The following is a 16619-nucleotide window of genomic DNA, read 5'->3' on the forward strand; positions in this document are numbered from 1 at the left end:
TGAAGGAGAAACTTAAAAGAAAACACAACACGATATTTTATTGAAAACATTTCAAATATAAAGCAGTAAATGAAAAAGAACAAAACACACAACTGTGTAAAGGGGGGGGGGCAACACTGTATGAATATATCCAAAAAAGAGGAGAAACTTTCCAATTTCTCTTTCTGACATTGACCAAAGGAGGAGGGCTTGTGAAGTCCTGAGGCTTGCTGCAGCTCATCTTTATAATATTAAAACATGGTTTAATGTTACATGTGACCACAGAAACTGACTAATGCTATGGGTTGGGAGTTGGTGTAAATACTATAAAGTTATTGTTTCTTCTCTGCATAGCTCTCTTGAAGAAGATATGTGGCAGCAATTTTACCCAATTATTATTTTAACTGAAGCCAGATAAACACTAAGGGTAAACCCACACTAGTATTTTACATGTATTTCATTTCACTTTTGCTCCTTATGACTCTCCACATGCTTCTTCCTCCCAAAATTAGACTCAGTAGCATTTTGTTTCCTAGATATTTTTTCACAATAAACATTGAAAAAGAGATTGAAGAACTTCAAGAAAATATGATACAGTGGCCAGTGACCAAGATCAAAATTAATCATGTTCTAAAGTGGCCCTTGGAATGTAAAATGCCGTTTACCTTCCCGCCGGAGCAGTACTTATTTATCTACTTGCACTTTGACATGCTTTCGAACTGCTAGGTTGGCAAGAGCTGGGACCAAGCAATGGGAGCTCACCCTGTCGCGGGGATTTGAACCACTGACCTTCCGATCAGCAAGCCCTAGGCTTAGTGGTTTAGACCACAGCACCACCCACGTCCTTGTAATGACTCATATTCACTGCTAAAGAATAAATGTAAAAATAAAAAAGTGTGATAATGATGCTGGGATAAGCAAATACATAGGAAGGACAAAACATCAGTCTAGACCTATCATCAAAAGCACGTACTAATTTAAATGAGGTAGAAAATTTCTTAAGGACCACTAATGCATACAGTGATGGGTCCTTGGAATAGACTCCACCCTCACAAAAATATCAGTAGCCATTCACACGAAGTGCCACATCATAAGATAAGCAACCATGTTCCACTCTCACCCACAAGACAAAATAAGAGTCAAATTTTGTGTTTCCTTTATTTGAAATATGTCCACACTAACTAATGGCAACTTACCCCAGGGCGGGGTGGGAGGAGTGGAGGAGAAGAAACTAAATATTTACTGTTCACTCTAAACATGCTGAGATTGCTACTGGGTAGCAGAGTTCCTAATGTCTTCCACTTTAATCCATTAAGCTGAGAGAATTTAGAATTCCTGTTTCCCAGCTTTCCCATGAGTAATTTGATAGTTCATAAAGATAAGGTGTGGATGCCTCTGCAAGTCCTCACTACTACAGTTTATCTTACCCCCAATAGTAAGCTTTTGGGAAGGGAAGGGGACCAGCGGAGAGGGCTGGCTCCAAGCATTGCTGGGCTTGGTACTTTCTCAGAAAAAGCCCAGAAAGACCACATTTCCCCCAAAGCTTAGAACAACTGAACTTCTTACAAGGCAAGCCAGGGGGTGAGGAGAAGCTCAGCCATAACTATAAAAGCGAAGCAGTATTCTCTGCCAATCAAGTAACACAGTTAGGATTCAAAAATTCCTGAGTGAATATCCCAAGTCTGCCATGAACTCGCCATGCAGCCTTTGAAAATGATTGAATTTGTCTGTAAAATGGAATAAACATTTCCTACAGTATTTCCCCAGGAGGTTTTGTGGATTAATTAGTATTTGTAAAGAGCTTTGTTGATGTAAATCATTATGAGACTGAATAGTATTGGTGGCACTCAGCAGGATGATAAAAGACATTACTCAGTTGGTTCAGTGACTACTTTGGAAGAAGACAGAAAAGGAGAAATGGCTTGGATTGCAGGCTTTCTTAATATGTATAATACTTTGCCAGGGCAGGGCACTTTTTATCACAGGTGTCATGTGGAAAGACCTACAGCATAGCATTAGAAACAGGTCTTGGTCACGTTGGTAAATGTAGCCCGTTTCCCCTTCTGCAGGGTTCTGCAGAGATTGTCTTTCTGAGAGTCTCTGCTCCTTCTTTGGAAGGATGACGATAATGTGAGTAAACTTATTAAAAGTGAATCCCTCTAGTGCAGATGTTTCCTTTTCTGTCAGTTAATTGCTGTCTTGTGTACTCTGTTGCTGCTGAAGCCTGCATCAATCAAAGAAATGTAAGTTTAGGCAAATGAAAATGACAAATGTTAGGCTCAAAGATCTCTTGCTGGTTAAAAATGTTTCCAGTACAAGGCAATATCCAATCCAATTCCACACTTTCAGTCCCATTGATTCCATGGGGGAGATTTAAGCACATGTTTAACTCTTTCATTGAAATAAACAGGACACAGATTTTGCTCATAATGGCTATTATTCTTATCACTTCTGGCCAAATACTGAGGTTGTCAACTTACAAATACGAGGGCACTGGCAGAACAGTGAAGGGGAACTGATCATATACCCCATCCTTGGCAAGTCGTCAAGCCTTTGACTTAATAATGAGAGCAATTGTTCTTAATTTTAAAATCAAATTCCTAAATAATTTGCAATGATGCAAAGGGAGATGGTGCAGCGTCTTGATGTCAGGGTTTCTTCCATGACTTGAGATTTGTAGCCAAGATATTTCAGAGTCCAATGAGAAGTCATGTGGCATCCTTGAACGAGCTTGTGGTCTTTTACCTTGAATATCTTTGTCCATTTCTAGGGGTCTCCAGTGCAGGGTGACTCTTCATTTTTCAGAACTTACTTCTGCAGTTATTCAGGTTCATGTAGAGTGTGTTGAACACATGTAGGAAAATCATTCTGGATGTAAAAGTTTCCCCAGTTCCTTGGGAAATGCCTACTTTAACTGTAGAGGCCTCCAATGTGGTTGCCAATTGCTTTGGAATCAAATTTTCAGGACTTTAGTCCTCCTTCAAATACAGTTAAGTCATTTTAAATGAGGAATCTGGTTGTTGCTTTCTGAATTTTGTATCCAGTACCTGATCATTCTTTCAGACTGAGCAAAATGGATTGGAATTGTGGATTCGCACCAGTGTCCCTCTCTGTGGAATGAGATACCATGATGGTGACTGTATGTATAGGCAATAGGGTTTTGTTTTTGTGTTGCACTGGACACACACACACACATATATATATTAATTTAAGTTGTGCTCATTGAGAGGCTGGCTTTGGGCTGTTTCAAAAACTTGGTGGGTCCGTTCTCTGAATGACATCCACCTGAATGACATCAAATGGCAGAACAGCTCAGGTGTTTGAAGGGTAGATTTTGCTTTAAGGTGATTTCCAGTGTGGGAACAACCAAAGTGAAAGGACAGCAGCTGCTTTCCCCTCTGTGTTACATCTGCTCACATCACCCAGTGCTGTCTTTCCTGAGTTGGTTTTTCAGCTGGTTTGAATTTAGTCATTTATTTGCTGTCATTTTCCCTTCTAAGATTGATTGAAGTTTAAGGGCACATAGCAAACTTCATTTTCACCTTTTTAGAGAGTTATGTCAAGGATGCCCCTAGGCACCCTTTTTGCTTTACTTATAGAACCCATTGCTAAAAAGGATTTAAAGGTAGCAGGGAAAAAGAGGATTGTATATTTAGGAACTAGTGAACTTAAGATGTTCTAACCATTTTAGAATTATTAACCTTTCCCCCCCAAGTATTATGAAACAGACGAAAAGGTTCCTTGTCATAAAATTATTCTAAATCAAAGTTATTTACTTCTAAGGGTAAAATGCATGCAGTGAAGCACAAAAATTAAATACCTTGCAATCATCTTATCAAATAGTATAAAAGATCTATAGAACTCAACTTCCTACCTTTAATTAAACTTTTAAAATCCACTGTAATATTAAAGAAATTATACAGTATCCTTCCCGGACAGAATTTCATGTATAATAATGAATCTGCTTTTAAAAATCTCTCCCACCTGCACACACATACACACATGCAATTAATAAGCAGTCTTTTTTTTTTTTAAGGGGGCACTCAAGGGTACACAGTATTGGCACCTCTTTTTTTTGTTGTTAAAAAGTGTGGCACTTACTGTAACAACTTTATGGTGAGAACCGGCACCTATTTTTCTAAGAAACCACCAAAAACTGGTATCAAATACAGTAATGTTCTTTTTTCTAATAGGGTTATAATATATGGACTACTGGTGATGTCAGTTTTCCAAATTATTGTTTCTGTGTGGGCCATATAAAAGCTATGGCAGTCTGATAGCAAGATGATCAAAACAAGCAAGAAGACCAAAAAGTACCCAAGCAGTCATTTATGTTGCCCAGTGATTTGAGTTAAGAATCCCACAGGTCTCCATGAAAGGAGTATCATAAAATGTCACTGCTGGATATCCATTATCACCAGTGGAGGAATTCTAAACATTCAAAACTCTGCTTAAAAAAAAAAAACTAACAAGAAAAAGGACTGCAAATGTTCTTTCACCACGGAGAAACGGAACTTAAATATATATGAGTAATATAGTTGTTTCCACTTTTTCATATTTGCAAATAAGTGTCATGCAAACAGCAGTAAATTATTGGTTTTTATAACACCAAGCAAAAGGACTCCAAGGGCTAGTTTAAGTAGATAGAAAACTAATTAGTCTTGTTTTAGATGCAAGACCAGTCTTTGTCATGTTGGGGGGAAATAATTGATGCTGGTGGTTTCTTGTCTTGTTGTAAACAACCCTAGGGTGTTTACTGAAGGCTGTTCATTGAGAAGATCAGTAATGGTGAGCAACAATGCTAGTAAGACACCTGCCCACATTTATTGATCCTCCTCTAAATGCAAAGTTGCATGTGCAGGGTATACAGTGTGTTGGGTTGCAAATTTTGTATGAAGCAATGGTGAATCCCAGTGAATCTAGCCAGTATTCTGCATGGACAGAATGTGGGATCTAGAGCTCTTTACATAATCTTTTGCAACATGCATAGTATTCCACGGCAGATATTAGTGTTCCCTTGGGAGATGCGTTTGTGTAGACAGGGCTTTTTAAAGCAAGAACTTTAAAAACTACTCGATTAGAAAAATATCACCTGAACAATGAACCATATGGAACAATGCTATTTCATTTATTTATACAATCATGATTAGAGGCAAATTTATAAAACTGTGATCTAAATACCATATGGCACCCACCTGCTTATAATTTCATTCGTTATAAAAAGATATTTGGGACTCAGAGCTCAGCTGCACTCATAAGCGCATGGGAGCTGCTTCCTTATGTTGAAATTCCACTGTGACTCAATGCATGTTCATAACCAGGAGCCATTTGAATCACTCTTTCCCACCTGAATATATGATCTCCCTCCCTCCTGGCTCTGTAATATCCCAATAACCAGCTGCATAATTGGCTTAGATTAACAAATTTACAGGAGTTGCATGGCACCATAAAGTAGTAGATTCAGGTAGGTAGTTGTGTTGGTCTGACACAGTTGAAATAAATTAAAAAGCTAAAAATTGTCCTGTAGCAATACTGTAGCTTATACCCAGAACAAACTTAGTTGGTCTCTAAGGTGCTACTGGGCAATTTTTTATTTTTTCATAAAATAGTAGTTCTCATGATGTTCCAACTGATTATGTTGAGCCTTTTTTATAGGTGGGGCATCAAAATTGTTACGTATCACCAATACATAAGCATGGTACATCTAAATTACTAATAAAGCCTGAAAAGGGGATAGTGTCCAGGAATGAATATCTATGCAAAACAGCATTGGAAAATCTCTTGCGATACTTTCTTCTATTGCTGCTGCTTGTTACTTTGGGTAATGGTTGACATTCAGCCAAACATTCAGCCTTTAGATCATGTGCTGCATCCATTTCTCTTACACTGAGGAAAGAGTGCTGCACCTTTTTATAATGTGCAATTCAATTCTTGTCATCTGGGGAAACACCTGTTGCATTTGCTGAAGTTGGATCATGCCACAATAAACGTGTGCATCTTTAAAGATGCCGCGGGACCCACTGCACATGATGAAAACTGCTTCCTGTCTGAAATTTGTTAGATGGAAGTGCTAATACATTCAGGGGAGGGAGAGGGGGAATGAGCTTGGCCAAGAGAGCAACAGGGCAAATGCTGATGCCTTGTGGGCCTAACAATGCTGCTGAAGATGAAGCCCTTGGTAAAAATGCTAGCTTCGGCTTCTCTGCATTTCCTAGTCTTTATTAATCAGATCACTCCTGACATGATAAATTACCAAGCAGCCAGCCCTGCTGTGAAATCAGCACCTGCTGCTTCTGGGACTAGGCAACAGCCCCAGCCCCTGGAATTTTGCCCTTGCTGCAGAATTAAAACAGATGACTTGTGTGGAAGAGGAAGCCAGGAAGGAAGAGCATGTTGGCATGTTCTGCCTGAAAGGCTCAGCACATCCTAGGGCTTGCAAGTGAAGCAATAGCTGACAAGTGTGGTAGACTTACATTTCTAAAAAGGATGAGCTCCTCATTTTATATGACAAAGGGAAGACGTCAGGTGCTAAGAAATATTTAGATGGTTTTTAGTACTTGGGGCTGGTTTTGTTCACATAAAGCAGAAGGTCTATGGGTGTAGTTAATATCTACCTCACTCAAGTCATTCCAACAGTATCCAATGAAAGATGCTAGATTTAGCTAAAGCTTGAATACCCTTGAGATAAGGATAGGATTTGCTAATAATAAGAGAGAATGCCTGAAGGTCTTCCTTGCTTGAAGATGGTCACCCTTTCCTGATGTATTCTCAGCAGATGGGTAAGTGCAGTGAAGTTTTTTTGCTATGAATAGCTTCAGAGAGGAGAAACCACATGGACCCTCCCTCCCCTTTTCCTTGTTGTCCACTAGCTATAGTAATACTGCATTGGTTACTGGATTGGAGTCTTCTTGAAACGAAAAAGCTGTTCACCTTCTCTGCGCCATGCATAATTTTATAAACTTCTGTTATGTCACTCCCTACTCATCTTTTCTCATTTGTGTAATATAAGTTGCTTAAATACAGCTTACATTTATAAGCTGTGATTCGCATAAACTGGGATTTTGGTCACCAAAAGCTATAGAAGGGTAGCTTCCCAAAATGTAGATGTTAAGGATGGAGAAAGAACAAAAAGTCTTGTAGCACCTTAAGGTCTTAAGAAAATTATTTAGGCATTCCAATGTCTTGTAGCCATTTTAGTACTTTGCAGCAACACAGTCTTGTAGCATCTTAATGGCTAACATGTATTACTGTATACCAGAATATTTTTTTAGTCTTGAAGGTGCTACAAGACTTTGTTGTTTTTCATGTAGCAGACGGTCATGACTACTCTGAATTTTGGAATGTTTAAACTAAGCACATGCTGACTGGGGTAATATTTTCTTCTGAGTGTATTGGGGAATGCTTTGAGAAACTTGGGATGCCAAACTCATGGTAGAACATGGCCGTAAACTTCTCCAAGTTATCACCAAGGCTGCTCTGGGTGTATATATTTTGTTCTACAGCTTAGGATAGAAGATATATTTGTATAAAAGAAGAGAAGATCACCTCTAGAAGTGTCCCTCCTTTTCCTGCAATCCCCCAGTTGGTTTTTTTGGCCATTTTTTTCATAGAGCTACCACCCAATATACTTATTCTATACCTCAGCTGTAGGAGGCCTCCCTCAAGTCCTGTTTGTGGGTTACCCATATACATCTCATTAGCCACTGTGAAAACAGGATGCTGGACTAAGTGGGCCTTTGGCCTGATCCAATCAGCAGGTTCTTACATTTTTATATGCCACAATGTCAACATCTCTTTCCTGGCTATCTCAGATATCAACTGAAGTGTTATCTTTGTCTCAGTATATATCAGTTTGTATGTAACTTGCCTTTAACCTCATCCAGCATTTTGTTGCTCATTCATCCAGTTTCAAGAGGTTTTGGTTTTTTTAACACTTCACAGTCCTCTTGGGTTTTTGCTATCATGAATAATGTGTCATCCATAAACTGGACTAACTTACTGCTCACCTCTGACTCCAGATCACTTTATGAATAAGCTAAATAGCATTGATTCCAATTAAGATTCTTTGTCTAATTTTAGCACCTAACGTCAGTATTGCTTATTAACAGTTTTCATCCCAGGGGAAAGCTGTAGTGTAAACAGTATGTAAAAAGCATTTTCCTTAGAGAAAAACATTCTCATGTAGCTTACTTGAACTCCTTTCTGTTTGCTTAATGCTATGGGAACTTAGAGTAGCATTTGATGGTACATTGCATGCTTTCCTAGTACACATTTGACAGAAAATCTGCTTCCATACTCTGCACACCTGTGCTTCTAGTATCTTTGTACTGTGGCAAATAATTCCAAGCTATATTGGGTACATAACTGTGTGTTAAGTGTTAGTTTATTTTGCTTTTCATTCAACATTAGTTTTTAAGCTGTTGTTTTTCCCAATGTTCTGTTCAGTTTGCCTGTTGCTTAGGAAGCATTTGGCCACTTCTTCCTCTCTTGTAATTGGTCCTGATGGCTCTTTGAAGGCTGGAAGAAAGATTTATATCTTTAATAAGGATCAGGTAGCCTGTGGCTGCTGCATCCCTCTATGGAGCAATTCAGAACATTCCATTGAATAAGGATATTTCTTTTCAGCAGCCTATAAGTGAGAGGCAGCTAATTGCTGATCTTTCCACCAGGCTGTTCCAGTGAGCCATTTTTTCTCTCTAGCTACAATTATTCCTTGGGGCACCATTCTTTCCACAGTTCATGATTCTTTGAGGGCTTGAAGAATAGGCAGTGCTTTTTTCCACAGTCTGAGAGGAAAGGGGGCAGTGACTTGTTTAGTAAGCAGACACAATTGAAAAATGTGCATACCTCTTATTTCCACTTTTGGTTGAGCAATCCAACAACGGACCACTTTTTTTGCATCACATTTGGATGCAGGTTATGAGGGTGTAGGCCTTGGGACTGTAAAGCACATTATTCTGCTAATCCAATTTTAAAACGTTGATTTCAAAAAGGATGCCTTTACTTTAAACCTCTGTTGAGTTGTGCACTCCACAGCTTAGTTGACTGCCAAATGATTTTTGTGGTTGAAAGGTAACTTCAAAATGTTCAGCCAATTTTCAAGTATTTATTGGGACAAGTCTCATGCTATGTGGGAACCTATAAATAAGAGCTCATTTACAAGCGCACACGCACGCACACACACCCTAAATGAATTTGAAAATGTGTGTGTGTATATATATATATAACAGTGTGAAAAATTATTTTCTTGGTTGAAGGCTATATGCTGGTTCCATACTTTGCTGTCCTTAAGGTAGCAACATTGAAATAAATGAAAGTTAAGCTAGTCATGATTTCAGTGGTTCTGCTCTATGACTACATTAGATTCAACCCAATGAATCTATAGCTGGATATTATCTAGGTGGAAGATTTACTAGGACTGGAAGTGGTTGGTATCTTGTTTCTGTAATAGATGTTTTCATGAACCACTTAATGTTGCAACATGTCCTATTTTAAGCAAAAATTGAAATGAAATGTTAATAAGAAAGAAATTGGTTATTTACCACTGACAGTAGCATGCAGTGGTCCAGTAGGCAGTGAAATAGTACTTTAGTATATGCTAGTTGCATTAACACTTGAACTCCCTTGGTCCCAATCTTCTACCTCTTATGTGCAATATTCCATCACTGTTGGGAGAATAGGCTTGATGTGGTGCTGGGCTGAGGTTGCTGCTGGCCTTTCAAACAAGTAGAACTGAAGAGGTCTCGGTGGGGCACACAACACTTAGGTGCCTATTTTATGAAAACTTAGCCATGTTCCAGAACTTAAACAGAGCAGAAGCCCCACATGATGACACTGTTGTGGATGTTTGAATGTTTCACCACATGAAGTACCCAGAGCTCTTACATAATTAGCTAGTTAAAGAGAAAGCTTTTCATTAGCCTTCTCTTGACATGACATATTAACTTTTGTGGTCAAACAATCAGTTCACACACTTGTGGAAGGTAATGGTGCAGCTCAGCAATAAATGTGTGACTGCTGCTTGTCTATTTTAACTCCTACATATAAATTACAAAAGAACAGTGCTGTGGCTGCTGCAAAGAGGGGTTTGGATTTTTCTGAAGTACAAAAAACAGGGTACCGTATTTTTCGCCCTATAGGACGCACTTTTTCCCCTCCAAAAATGAAGGGGAAATGTGTGTGTGTCCTATGGGGCGAATGCAGACTTTCGCTGAAGCCTGGAGAGCGAGAGGGGTCGGTGCGCACCGACCCCTCTCACTCTCCAGGCTTCAGGAAGCTATCCGCAAGCCTTGGGAGCCTGCTGGAGTTCCCGCCGGGCTCCCACGGCTTGCGCAGAGCTGCCTCTATCCCGAAGCCCGGGGGGAAAATAAAATTATTTTTCTTTATTCCCCCCCCCAAACAAAAAACTAGGTGTGCCCTATGGGCTGGTGCGCCCTATGGGGTGAAAAATATGGTATGTACTGCTCACAAAGTGATAGACACGTAAAAGAACACATTCCTGAAGGAAGATATGTGAAATGAGTACAATAAATGAGTACTCAACATGCAGTGATTATACGAATGCTATTTGGAACCACCGGGCTAATTGTAGGCAATTTAAACATTTGAGAATTTTTTAGGACATAGTAGCATCCTATACATGCTGCTTGCTTTCCCAACTTGGTGTTCCTCATCCTGTTCTCTCTTTGCCTATTTCATGGCGTTTTTTGTGCTACAGATTTCTGCCTTTCAGGCATTGGCTGAAAGCTATTTTTATATGCTCAGGCTTTTGACAGCATTTAAGTTTGGTGAGATTTTATCCATACATTTCCTGCTCTAATATTATTTTCTGTTTTACCTTGTTGTATTATTGTAGTGCGTGCGTGCGGCTGTTTTAAATAATGTTGTCAGCTGCCTTTTTGATGAAAAGATATGGATACCAATCTTCTAAACAAAAATTAAGCTGCCTCCCTCTTCCTCTCTTCCAGGTGGTCCAGAATATGGGGCTTCTGGGGAGGATGCTCTGATCCGAATCCAAAGGCTGATGGCTGAGGGTGGCATGACTGCTGTGGTCCAGCGAGAGCAAAGCACCACCATGGCATCCATGGGTGGTTTTGGCAACAATATCATTGTGAGTCACCGGATCCACCGCAGTTCTCAAACTGGCACTGAATCCATTGGAACAGATGGTAGCTCAGCTCAGCCATCCACTTCCCAGGAGCTGTTATCTGAGCTTGAAGGACGAACCCTTTCTGAGTCCATGCAGGTGACAGAGCGTGGCTTGAGCCCACGGACGTCCTCTGATGAGGTGGAGGGAGAAGAAGCTAGTGGGCAGAGCCTGTCAGAGCAGGCTCAGTCCTTAATGGACACTGAGGGACCAGTTGAGTACAGTGACCTAAGTAATAATAACCATCTTCCTGACAATACCAACTTCTACAGTAATGGTGGCACCAGTGGAGAATCTCGGAACAGGTAGAGGTGAATTGTATGTTGGTGCTACTCTTGTACTGCTAAGCAGAGACTTGTACCTCACAGCTGACCAGGAACTGAATGAGTAGGAGATTTTGGCTCTGACCAGATGCTGGTAACTCAGTGGGCATTGGTATATAGGGGTGGGAGATGAGAGGGAAACCATCAGTTGTATAGGAGGATCCTTAAAGAGGTTTTATTCTGTGTCTTAGCTTCCCGCATCCGTTTTGCTGCACATTTTCTACAGTAGCTGTAATAAACCTTGATATTCAGCTGAGCCTTATGTAAATTTCTCAGCTCACTGGCTACAGGAATCCATTAAGCTTTGCCCTAACCCTGCAGTGCTTTTAATGTTACTCTTTGTTTTGGGTTTTTTATTTTTTAAAAAAACGCTTTCCCTTCTTTTGACTTACCAGCTAATCAGATAAAAAAGGACTGTAGTCTCTTCCTTTTGGAGACCTTTATTGAGTGTGTATGTTTAAGTGCTACTGTGGAGGGGATTTGCACCCCAGCTCTGCTACCAGAGTGGATTTATCTTCCAGGCCAGAGTTCTACTCCCTGCCACCCTGCTAGCAAGCGCTAGGCAACTCTTCAGGAGTTGAAGATTTGGATGGCTTGAGATAATGCAGACTGGATGAGGCAAGGTAGTCTTCTCCAGGGCTCTGTTCTACTCTTCTTTCCAGCCCAGAACTGGAGGTGGGGAGAGCTGTGCTTGGGCTTCACCATCCCTTCATGCTCAGGAACCTCTCGGGAGTGTGGGCCTTTTGTTTTAAGAGTATCTACTTTGTATGCAAGCAGGACCCTCTTTAGGGGCTGCTGTGGGTGGGGCAACATTATAGTTGTAAAGCATGTGGGTAGGGTGGGAACCGCACCCCAGTAAAGATGGCACTTAGACAGAAGTTGCCCAGGACTTCGCACCCCTTGCTGTGCCAATAATAGTAATTCAACCTGGCGAGGCTTGGCGGGATCATGGTGCCATGGCCAGGTTGCACTTCCCTGTGTGGGGCGGGGTGGGGCGGGTGGGAAGAGAGGGTTAGCTCCGCGTCAGAGCGTGAGGTATGTGTCTGTGATGTAAGGTGTTGCATGTGAAAAACCTTGACCTTGTACATGTAGTTTCTAGTGGAGAAATCAAGGCGCTGATATTTTTTTGTTTCTAGTCTAAAATGTGATTTTCCTTTTCGTTTGTAACTCTCCATCCCAGTGAGCTTGTAGCAGGAAGGTAGGGGGAGAGTGTGCTAATGAGGGAAACACCAAAGATCAACGTCATTAAAATATGACAAACCCTTCTCTGGACTCCTGTCTTCTCTTGTGGGTAAGGGCTTGGGTTGAATGTATTTGGAATAATGGGCTCATGCTTGTGCCATCCTGTTCACTTGACCATACTTTGGGGGAAGAGGGGCGCTTTCTCCTGAAAGTCCCAGGAAAAATGTGTGGGAGAGGTTCTTCTCTGCTTGGCTCTGGAAACAAACAGTATTGGCCTGCTTTGCTAAGAAACTGAATTCTTTTAAGCTTTGGGGGGTTTTTTAATTTAAAAAAACAGATCTTGGAGGAGAAGAAAGGAAACAGCCAGTTACCCTGCTGGTGCAGGAAAGTGAATTTACCCTGATACTTTTGAGAAATGCTTACACAGCACCTGCAAGAGACTGCCCTCAGCCTAGCTCCTGTGTCTTCTCAGCACCATGAGTGCATGACAATAAATAAAGCCTATTGTTAAGTAGCTCTTATGCTCACAGTCAGAGGAGTCTGTTAGAGAACATTAAGCAAACGTTTCCTTAAATCACAGCATGGAAATGAACTTTAAATCAAATCAGCTGGCTGCCAGGCCTCATCAGAGTGTTAATGAAGCACTAAAATCTGCCCTGTGCCAGTTGCACTTCTGAGCTACAGGAGCCTCGGCCAGATAATGGAATTCCCATCTATAGCTTTGCCGCATGCCTACATGGGAATAGACTAATGCCTAGAGTTCACAAATGGTTCACTACACTGGAGGAAAGTGGGTATGTGAGATGGGGGTGTGATGGATTGGGAAGGCTTGCATTACGTTAGCAGGAGAGTGAATCGGGGCGTTTCATGCAAAAGACTACATTTTTTCTAAAGTCTCCTTCTTCCCTAAGAACTTGCAGAGAATACCTGCCAGACGAGTTCTTAATTGCCTTTCCCTGCCACTGGTGACCAAACAGCAAGGTTGAAGGTCCTGGTGTTAAATAGAAAACTATTATTTCTTTTGAAAGGAATTTGGAGCCTCGGGTTTGCTTTTTTCTTCTCAGAAGACAGGCCAGGACTTTTGTTTTGTTTTTGCAATTTTTGAGCTGCACGTAGATTTTAAATTTCATAATGAGCCAGTGTTTTCCAATATCTGGGTTGAGGCAGCACATTTTTGACATGGTTGCTATTACCAAAAATACTAAACATTAAGAAGTGATATTGGTAGGTCTCTTATTTAAAATACACAGGTTCTGGAGATAAGTGAATTTCTTCCCTCCCTGGTTTTCATCACACTGAAATAATGTCTGAACAGTGCAACCCACATGGTAGAGTTGGACACATAGGTCCATCTTACAGAATTGGCATCCACCAAGGGTGCTGATTCCATGGGAAGCCCCCTCCTGTGCACAATTAGACCTGCCCATGTGATGTGCTGCGTTATTTGTAGTGTGGAATCACTCCATATTCAACTCAAATGCTGTGGGGGGTGAATGTGAAGGAAGCCTGACCAATCAGACCTTCTAGCTGCAGCCTAATCAGCTTTTCTTAATGGACTCTATTCTTCTGGAAAAGGGACTTGAAAACTTTCTTAAGAGCTAGGTAATGTTTTAAAAAACATAATAATTTTGAATCCTGTTGCATGGGGTATGAAAAGCAGGTAGGATCTGCCAATGCTGCAGACAACATTTGTGATGAAGATGCAAACGCTGGATGGACGGACTGCAAAATGTGAACAACCTAGGAGGCAGTAATGAGCAGTGGGTAGGTACCACTTCTTTCCCCACTCCTCCCAAGTTGTACTGATTACAGCCAATTTACTGTGTTGAGTCGGTGGGTAGACTTGGTGCCTCTAAAGTCTGGTAGTGCTTGAGTTACAGGGGTGCCAGGGGGACCCAACCCCTTTTGTGATGTCCCCCTTAGCTACTATTTTTTAGAAATCTAAAGCATGATGGAGCTAAAACAGGGAGGGGGTGTTGATTTCATTAAGCCAGCTCACTTTCCTCTATAATTCAAGCACTGATGCTTGGGATGACAGCAGTGCACACACATACATAACCATGTCATATTGCATACTTTTGCCTCTGGTATATCTGAGTTGGTCCTCCATCTGCTCTGGAAATGCCTTTTGATGGGTGGGATATAAATAAAAGGCAGTGGGAACTTCTGAGCCCACCTCTTACGCTAGGGAAGCGCAACCTGTGGTCCTGTGCACATGTTGTTGGACTCCAGCTCCCTTCAGCTCCGTGTAACATGGCTAATGCTCTAAGATGGTGGGAATTGCAATCTAGCAACATCTGGAAGGCTGCAGGTTTACCACCCTCACTTTACACTGTATCTGCACCTCTACATCTCCATAGCTTCTCACTGCATTCAGTTGCATCACTAGCCTTTTGCAGATGTATTTTGTTTGTGTTCTCACACATGAGCAGGGTAGTTCCAAGGAGCTACACTTTTGGCATTGACTAACCCTTCCCTTGGTGTCTAGTCTGCGCAGTGAGTCACATACCTATTAGCTATTCCTTCCACAATAAATGGGAAGGATTGGTTTCATAAGGCCAACATTATTTATTTTGAGGACTACTGTCGAACACATATCTCTGAGTCATATACTTGTCTTGTGTTGCACCACTGGAACATGCAGCTTTCCATTGGCTGGAGGTGACAACTCATAACATTTAAACGAAACCTGGCTTGGTAAACCTGACTATGTGCTCCTACTGTTTGCTGATGTTCCCAGATTCCACAGCTGGAAATGAATTGAGAGATCTATCATTTGGGTGCAGGGAGTCATCTGAAGACTCAAGGCTTTTCTTGGCTCAGCCACCTGCTAGACATCTTAAGAAGCATGGATGAAGGAGAAAGCTGGCGAGAAAATATATTAAACTTTCAAAAAGCCTTTTGATAAAAAAAGCCCCACACAAGGCAGGTGTTTAAGGAAATGTGGCCACCTTTAGGGTTAGAGGTAAGGTTCTCTTGTAGATTAAAAACAGTTGTGATAGGATGCCGAAATAAATGGCCAATTCTCAGCATGAAAGGTTATAATAGGTTGGGCTAAGGATCTAAACCAAGGCCCTCGTTCTATAAATGTCTTAATGGGTGGCAAGAAGGGTGCTAGCAGAACTGAAACTTGCTGATGACACACAGTTATCTAGGTTACTCAAGAGGAGGAGGGAACTGGGAATGCTAAGCTGTTGTAGAACTCTGGTTAAGAGCTGGCAAAAAGGGAAAACTACTTAATGGTGAAAAAGGCAGAGTAGAACCCTCTTACGCAATGACTGGGAAAAGGTTGGCTAGAAACCCCTTAAAGCCCCAGTAGAGGATGTTCAGAGGCCAAGCCAAGCACTGAGCCCAAATTTTTGAACATGAACAAGAGTGAAGATGCAAAAAAGCAATTGTTGGCATCTGTCTCAAGAGACAACGGAGTGTGCCTCCGGGGGTGAAGTCAAACCGCCGTGTTAGCGATACTGAAATGGCCTCCCTGGGGCACAAGCCTGGGCAGCCTGTGTGGAAGTGCTGGGCTGCCCAGATTCCCCCTCTCAACCTTTCTGAGATAGTCCAAAGGAAAGCAGAGCAATGCTTTTGGCACCAGCTTGGCTGCAGGAGTTTCCAGAAGAAGATGTACAAGGCTATCTTCCCAGGTTGACAAGCTTCCCTCTGGAGCGCATGCAGAAACTATCTTCTTGCCTATTGGACTCGCTATTGGTCTCGTCCGCTCCATCTACCAGAGCCTGTCTTTGCATACAGGGGAAGTCCCTAACTCACTGAGGGTTTGAGACCCATCTGTGGGATTTAATCCACTGGGAGCAGTCAAATACAACATTCCTTGTTTTGCTAGAGTGGACATGCAAGGGAGTGTTTGGTCCAGCCAGTCAAAACTTCCTGTTCCTCCGGGGCTGGAGCATCCTTCTTTACATGTGGCTAGTGGGTGGGCGTGACCTTTCCAGACCTGGTAAAAGACCAAGGCATGCCTCCAATCTCTCTCTTTT

At 41.5% G+C, this 16619-nt stretch overlaps 1 protein-coding gene across 3 annotated transcripts in view; it reads left to right on the forward strand.

Annotated features, from left to right (window-relative positions):
* Positions 1–12713, forward strand: part of AMBRA1 (autophagy and beclin 1 regulator 1) — a 142014-nt gene extending 129301 nt beyond the window's left edge. For all 3 annotated transcript variants that reach the window (XM_082223802.1, XM_082223801.1, XM_082223803.1), the window contains one exon: positions 10947–12713. In XM_082223802.1, coding sequence (XP_082079928.1) covers positions 10947–11434 — 488 coding nt within the window. In that variant the 3' untranslated portion in view covers positions 11435–12713. The remainder of the gene's footprint in view (positions 1–10946) is intronic.
* Positions 12714–16619: the final 3906 nt, after the last annotated feature.

This window comes from Podarcis vaucheri, assembly GCF_965113315.1.
Source record: "Podarcis vaucheri genome assembly, chromosome: 1".
NCBI lineage: Eukaryota > Metazoa > Chordata > Lepidosauria > Squamata > Lacertidae > Podarcis > Podarcis vaucheri.